A 7,410-nucleotide genomic window follows, 5' to 3' on the forward strand; every position below is an offset into this window, starting at 1 on the left:
TTTACTTTTCCTCTTCATAGAATCATAACAGTGCATACACTTCAAAAGTACTTCATTGGCTGTAAAGCGCTTTGGGACATCCGATGGTCATGAAAGGCGCTCTACAAATGCAAGTCTTTCTTTAAACAGCTGCACTCTATAATTAGAGTACCAACTTCAGTTATCTACAAGTTTTGATAATTTAGGCCAATTCATTATTTCCAGACCAGTTTGGAGATTCAGAATTTGTTGTGTTGGTTGTTTTCTTTTGTTCTCACTATGGGTGCTACTGGCAGAAAAACAACCAGTTACTACCACTGCTTTTTTTCAATATTAAAAATAAGGGGAAACTATTACAATTGTGGGGCTGTTTTGCTGTTTTTCTCCGGCTCAATTTCAACGTTCAAGATATCAGTGTTAGGGAGATTGGCCCACTTTTTGCACTGAGTATCAGCAGCAAATGTTCCCAAGTATACAAAGGGCTAGATGCAGACTAAAATCTCCTTTACAATGTATCCAATCTTAGGACGGAATCTCGACTTCAATGTCACATTAAATCTTCTTTGAGGCCTCTGAATGACACTGTTAGTTTAGTATCTGTAAGTACATAAAGGCCCAGGTTTTACAGTAGGAATAATGGTGAGGCTATGGAGTCAATCAGACAGCAACTTCCGGCATCCGCACATGCGCAGTTAAACACAGAAATCAGGAAGTTGCTGTCCGATTTGCCCTGCTCCCCCACAAGCTTTGCTACACCGGTACCTCGCCAAGAGATTCAGCATTAAAACACATGGAGGGCGTGAAGTTGCAGTACTTACCCACTAGATACTCACTAAACACGCCAGAAAAAGTTAGGGCTTGTGCATTCAAGTACAAGTGAATTTTTAACGGTGTGGTAACTCTTAATTACTGCCAAACAACCTCTCTGGCATTGAAAATGTATTTTTACAAGTGTGGAGTCTCATTCCTTCAGATTTTAATTATTGTTGGAGATTTTTTTTTAATGATTAAAAATTTAACTTTTTCTTTGTCTCTCTTAATCCCATCTTTCTTTCCCTCTCTATTTCACTTTCTGTACATAATTTTACATTGAATTAAAATATTCTAATTTATACTTCCTGGTTTAGACTCTGCGTGTCTCAGTGAGGATTCTTCGATCCGATTGGTTGAAGCGACGTGCTTTTGTATGCCCTGTTCACACAGGTTCCCAGATCCCCTGTAGAGGGCGCCGTGCTGAATGGCTCCCTAATTACCGTAAGTTGCAGCGCAAAAGCCCATGGAAAGTCTGTGGGCAGCTGTAAGTGTAATGAATGGCAAGCGCTGTTCATTCGCCATTGACCGTAAAATCTGGGCCAATTTGTTTTTGTAACATTACACACATCCACTTGGACTGGGTTGAGACTGCCAAACTCATTTCACACAGGACACTTACTATTAGCAAAATGGAGACTATTATTCCATTAACCTGGAGGTTAAAAAAGTGATATAACCTATTATGCTATCCAATAAATTGTTGTTCACCAAATTAGTTGAATTCAACTTGTGGAACTTTGTACAATTCATGCTGTAACATGATTGTGTTTAGATTTTATTCCAGGAATAGGAGCTCTGGAAGTAGATGGGGAGTAGTTTTAATTCTTCCCTATATTTCATTTAATTTTTCCTCCTTACTTAAAAAGTATCCACACTTTTAGTATTAATAGTACTAATAGTATTTATAGTATTAACACTTCGTATTAATAGTACTAATAGAATTGCACTATTCCATAGCTAAAAAAGTAGACATGCGCCGCTCTAACCACCCATCAGTTCCTCGAAGGGTAAACAACCTGAAAGCGAAGCTTCCTGCCATCACTTCCTGAGGAAATGTTTAACCTTCACTTAGCACCTCCACTGATAGGACAGCCAACAGCTTGAGCTCATTGGCCAGGAAAGGTGCCAATGTGCTGCCCTCAGAACAGGTTCCAAATGATGGATTTAGCTGGGTAAGATTGTTCCACAAAACTTGCCAAACACAAATGATCACATGCTCAATTTTATGAGCTGAGAATGGATCAGTGTTAGTTCATTGGAACATAGTTATAATATCTTTCTCACTCATACATGCGGTAGAGAATTGGTAATGAGATGACCAGCAAAACAATGGTAGCAATCACTGAATAAAGCTAAGGGATCACCTAGAATCATACTCATTTTCACAAGAGAGAGGATTTAAGGACAAAGGATTAATATTACATACACACATATGTAAAATGATCAATTTGTCACTTCTAATAGCAAGATTTATGAATGGTTTCTAAAGGAAACAATGAAATCATATTCTACAGCTACCGTGTCATATTCTTTAAGCTCAGTTTTATGCTTCCATGCCCAAATTTTTGCACAAACATACTTAAAACGCCTTAGGCACACTGGATTAGCACTTTGAGGACAAAAGTTCATAAAGCCTGTTGAATTATCAGACATCTTTGACTGTCTTCCTGGCTAGCAGTATACAATTAGAACATATTATTCTACTGAAAGTCACTTTACTTTCTGACTTGCAGTAGAGTAATAAACCCCTCTACACTATCTCTAATTTATTAGTCCACCTAAGCACAATTTAATCTAATATTTCTGAATATTAAACCTCCATAAACTTGAACTCATCCAAAACTCTGCTGCCTGTATCCTAACTTGCACCAAGGCCCACTCACCCATCACCCCTGTGCTCGCTGACCTACATTGGCTCACGGTCTACCAACACCTCAAACAACACAGTTGTCTCTATACATGTAAATAGTCTTGCATAAAGACAGCTGTTAGTTGTTTCAAATGCCTGGGAAGCAACAGCAGGTGGTGTGGACTACATGGTAAAAATGACTGTTAAAGGGCAAGAAGTGTATGCATTGGGGGGGGGGGGGGTAGGAGGGAGTAATTGCTCTGCCTCCTTGTCCATTCTATCATATCTTTCTTATAAACATACTCCTATATTTGTCAATAATCATCAGTTGAAAGGCTCCTCCATATTTCCAGTAGACACAGACCAGCATTTCAGTTGAATGCAGTCCACTGACATCAGGTAGTGGATCCTCACAATGCAAGTTTTGTAGTCACCACTGATGACCACACAGTCTGTTCACAAATCAAACAGGAGATATTTTCTTCTGCTTAAAGCAGTCCTTCCAAATGCTGCAATCTTCTTAGCTTTCATCAGCTTACCCATTCACAGAGAAATGCCTTTCAGTTCGATCCAATTCCCCCCAGAACTTTAGTACATCAGATGGTAAAATCGTAGGGTTGGATTTTATTCACTTTTAAAAAAAAATATAAAACCACCTCACGCTCAAACATCTCAACTCTGACTCAGATCAAAATCATAATATACAATCGCCACTTTGGCAATCATTATTTTGCAAAAATTGTTGTGTAGAGTGCCCGGTACCTCGGTTTGGGTTCAGTGGGGATCATTTTTAAATAAATTGTTGCGGGGGTGGGAAGAGAAGAGCACGCGTTGTCAATGCAAAACATTATTCCATGTAGTTAAGAGACAAGGCAAATGTTATATTTTTCTCCTACTTACTAGATTTTAAAAAATCATAGCCCTTCACCTGCAGTTCCATTCAAGTTTCAGATTCACTCAGTTAATGTTAGCTGCAGGTCTGCCAACAAATGGCACCAGTGAGGTGTACTCAGCTGGCACTGCATTTTAAAACTACTGACATCTGCAGGGAACACTCAAACCAAAGTCTTCAATTAACAAGGATTCTTCAAATCTAGTTGGTCAAAAAGAAAAACTGGGTGGGCCACGAGTGTGATCAAATCTTTGCAGTGGCAATACTTCCTGCAGTAACAGTTTCCCTTTAAATGGCAGTCATGATGCAAGAGCGGTGAAAATATGACTTACTTCCATGTACAGTCCAGACACCGATAGGAGTGTTGGTTACATTTGCATTGTGCACCGGCTTGTTAAGGCGACTATTTCTGATGACAGTCCGCTGGACTGCCTGACACGTACCCACCATACATCGCAGTATTTTAAATGTCTCCCCCTCCACCTCTGAAGAACTCGAAAGTGTTAAGAAACTGGACCCAACAGCTTACCAAATGTCCAGAGAAGTTTCCTTTCAGTTCAATCCAATTCCTCCCAGAACTTTAGCACATCAGATGGGAAAGTTGCAGAGTTGGATTTGATTCCCTTTTTATAAACATATACGTAACATATAAAAACCCACCTCACACCTCAACTCTCAGTCGGATCAGAGGGAGTGGGGGGATCACCATTTCGACAAGAGTTGTGGAAAATGCCCATTTACCTCGGTCTGACTTCATGGTCGGCGGTGGCAGCCAGTCCCTCAGCCGTCGTCCCCGTTCCTCCCGAGTTGTCTGTCGAGCCCGGAATCTTCCCCGCAGCGCCTCTAACGGGGAAGGAAGGATTCGGAGGGGGGCCGAGGGAGTAAACCGACAAGCACCCCCCTCCCCCTAACCGACTCCAACAAGGCAAACAAGCCCGCCGCCGCCGCCTCGCTTCACCGCCGAGATGTCATGGGTCTGGAGGGGAGGCCCCCGGGTGGTTGGAAGCGAAGAGCAGTGTGTGAAGAAAAAAGGTTTTTTTTTTCTTCGCGGTGTGACAGCGCGGGTGCCTCCAGCGGCAGCCCCGTCCCCCCCCCGCGACTGTCTGTCTGACTGACTGTCTCTGTCACTCTGCCGCCTCCATGTTGTCAAAACACCAAACTCTCTCTCTCTTTCTCTGCCCGCCCCCTCCCTCACAGCGAAACCCCGGCCACACCCCCTCGGCGCGGTCACGTAACGAGCCCCCTTCTGACGTCAGCACGCCTCACCTTTCCCCTCGCAGTGATTCTCGCCGCGTCACCATAGCAACGGGCCTAGTGCCGGCTGAGAGAGGACCAGCCGCCCTCACTCACCCGGGCTTCCACCACTATTCGGAAAAAGACTTGCATTTCTATAGCGCCTTTCATCGATCACCGGACGTCTCAAAGTGCTTTCCAGCCCATGAATTACTTTTTTTTGGAGTGTAGACACTGTGGGAAACGTGGCAGCCAATTTGCGCACAGCAAGCTCCCACAAACAGCAATGCTATAATCACCAGATAATCTGTTTTTGTTATGTTGATTGAGGGATATATATATTAGCCAGGACCCCGGGGATAACTACCCCTGCTCTTCTTCGAAATAGTGCCCATGGGATCTTTTACGTGCACCTGAGTGAGCAGACGGGGCCTCGTTTCAATGTCTCATCCGAAAGACGGCACCTCCGACAGTGCTGCGCTCGAGTGTCAGCCTAGATTTTTGTGCTCAAGTCTCGGGAGTGGGACTTGAACTCACAACCTTCTGACTCAGCCTATACTGAAGGGAGCTGCACCTCAAATTTTTGGTTGTCCCACGCTCCTGATCTTTGGTCACCCAGTGGTGGTGGGTGGGCAGTGGGCAAGTCGGAAGACCTCTTTGGCAATAAAAACAGTAAACATAGAAACATAGAAGATAGGAGCAGGAGTAGGCCATTCGGCCCCTCGAGCCTGCTCCACCATTCAATGAGGTCATGGCTGATCATCCAAATTCAGTACCCTGTCCCTGCTTTCTCCCCATATCCCTTCATCCCTTTAGCCTTAAGAAATATATCCAACTCCTTCTTGAATATATTTAATGAACTGGCCTCCACTGCCCTCTGTGGCAGAGAATTCCACAGTTTCGCCACTCTCTGGGTGAAGAAATTCCTCCTCATTTCAGTCCTAAATGGCTTACCCCTTATCCTTAGACTATGACCCCTGGTTCTGGACTCCCCAGCCATCAGAAACATCCTTCCTGCATCTAGTCTGTCCAGGCCTGACAGAATTTTATAGGTTTCGATGAGATCCCCTCTCAATCTTCTAAACTCCAGTGAGTATAAGCCCAATCGACACAATCTCTCCTCATACATCATTCCTGCCATCCCAGGTATCAGCCTGGTGAATCTTCGCTGCACTCCCTCCATGGCAAGAACGTCCTTCCTCAGATAAGGCGACCAAAACTGCATACAATACTCAAGGTGCGGTCTCACCAAGGCCCTGTACAACTGCAGCAAGACATCTTTGTTCCTGTACTCGAACCCTCTTGCTACGAAGGCCAACATACCATTTGCCTTCTTAACCGCCTGCTGCACCTGCATGCTTACCTTCAGCGACTGGTGCACAAGAACACCCAGGTCTCTTTGCACTTCCCCTTCTCCCAATCTATTGCCATTCAAATAATAATCTGCCTTCCTGTTTTTGCCACATTTATCCACATTATAGTGCATTTGCCATGTTTCTGCCCAATCACCCAACCTGTCCAAATCGTTCTGGAGTTTCACGACATCCTCCTCACAGCATACCCTACCACCCAGCTTTGTGTCGTCTGCAAATTTGGAGATATTACATCCAATTCCCTCGTCCAGATCATTAATATATATTGTGAACAGCTGGGGTCCTAGGACCGATCCTTGCAGTACCCCAATAGTCACTGCCTGCCACTCGGAAAACGACCCGTTTATTCCAACTCTTTGCTTTCTATCCGCCAACCAGTTCTCTATCCAAGTCAATACCTTGCCCCCAATCCCATGTGCCTTAATTTTGCACGCTAATCTCTTATGCGGGACCTTATCGAAAGCCTTCTGAAAGTCCAAATATACCACATCCACTGGTTCTCCCTTATCTATTTTACCAGTTACATCCTCAAAAAATTCCAGTAGGTTAGTCAAGCACGATTTACCTTTTGCAAATCCATGTTGACTTTGTCCGATCCCGTCACTGCTTTACAAGTGCTCTGCTATTACATCTTTTATAATGGACTCTAGCATTTTCCCCACTACCGATGTCAGACTTACCGGTCTATAATTCCCCGCTTTTTCTCTACCACCTTTTTTGAATAGTGGGGTAACATTAGTTACCCTCCAATCCATGGGTACTGTTCCAGAGTCTATCGAGTTCTGGAAGATGACCAGCAATGCAGCTACTATTTCTAGGGCCACTTCCTTAAGTACCCTAGGATGTAGATTATCAGGCCCTGGGGATTTATCGGCCTTCAGTCCCATCAATTTTCCTAACACCATTTCCCTACAAATACTGATTTTTTAAAAATTCATTGATGGGATGTGGGCGTCGCTGGCTGGCTAGGCCTGCATTTAGTGCCCATCCCTAATTGCCCTTGAGAAGATGGTGGTGAGCTGCCTTCTTGAACCGCTGCAGTCCATATGGTGTAGGTACACCCACAATGCTGTTAGGGAGTTCCAGGATTTTGGCCCAGCGACAGTGAAGGAACGGCGATACAGGTCCAAGTCAGGATAGTGTGTGGCTTGGAGGGGAACTTGTAGGTGGTGACGTTCCCATGCGTCTGCTGCCCTTGTCCTTCTAAGTGGTAGAGGTCGCGGGTTTGGAAGGTGCTGTTGAAGGAGCTTTGGCGAGTTGCTGCAGTGCAT

At 44.3% G+C, this 7,410-nt stretch overlaps 1 protein-coding gene across 1 annotated transcript in view; it reads right to left on the minus strand.

The window, feature by feature from the left end:
* The window catches only part of atosa (atos homolog A), a 99,564-nt gene extending 94,885 nt beyond the window's left edge, over nt 1-4,679 (minus strand). Inside the window, exon 1 of the mRNA XM_085968667.1 lies at nt 4,275-4,679. Coding sequence (XP_085824793.1) covers nt 4,275-4,290 — 16 coding nt within the window. The 5' untranslated portion in view covers nt 4,291-4,679. The remainder of the gene's footprint in view (nt 1-4,274) is intronic.
* Between the last annotated feature and the right edge of the window lie 2,731 nt (nt 4,680-7,410).

The sequence above is a fragment of the Somniosus microcephalus genome, chromosome 27, assembly GCF_052327205.1.
Source record: "Somniosus microcephalus isolate GS21.2 chromosome 27, FLI_Smic_1.0, whole genome shotgun sequence".
In the NCBI taxonomy this organism is placed as follows: domain Eukaryota; kingdom Metazoa; phylum Chordata; class Chondrichthyes; order Squaliformes; family Somniosidae; genus Somniosus; species Somniosus microcephalus.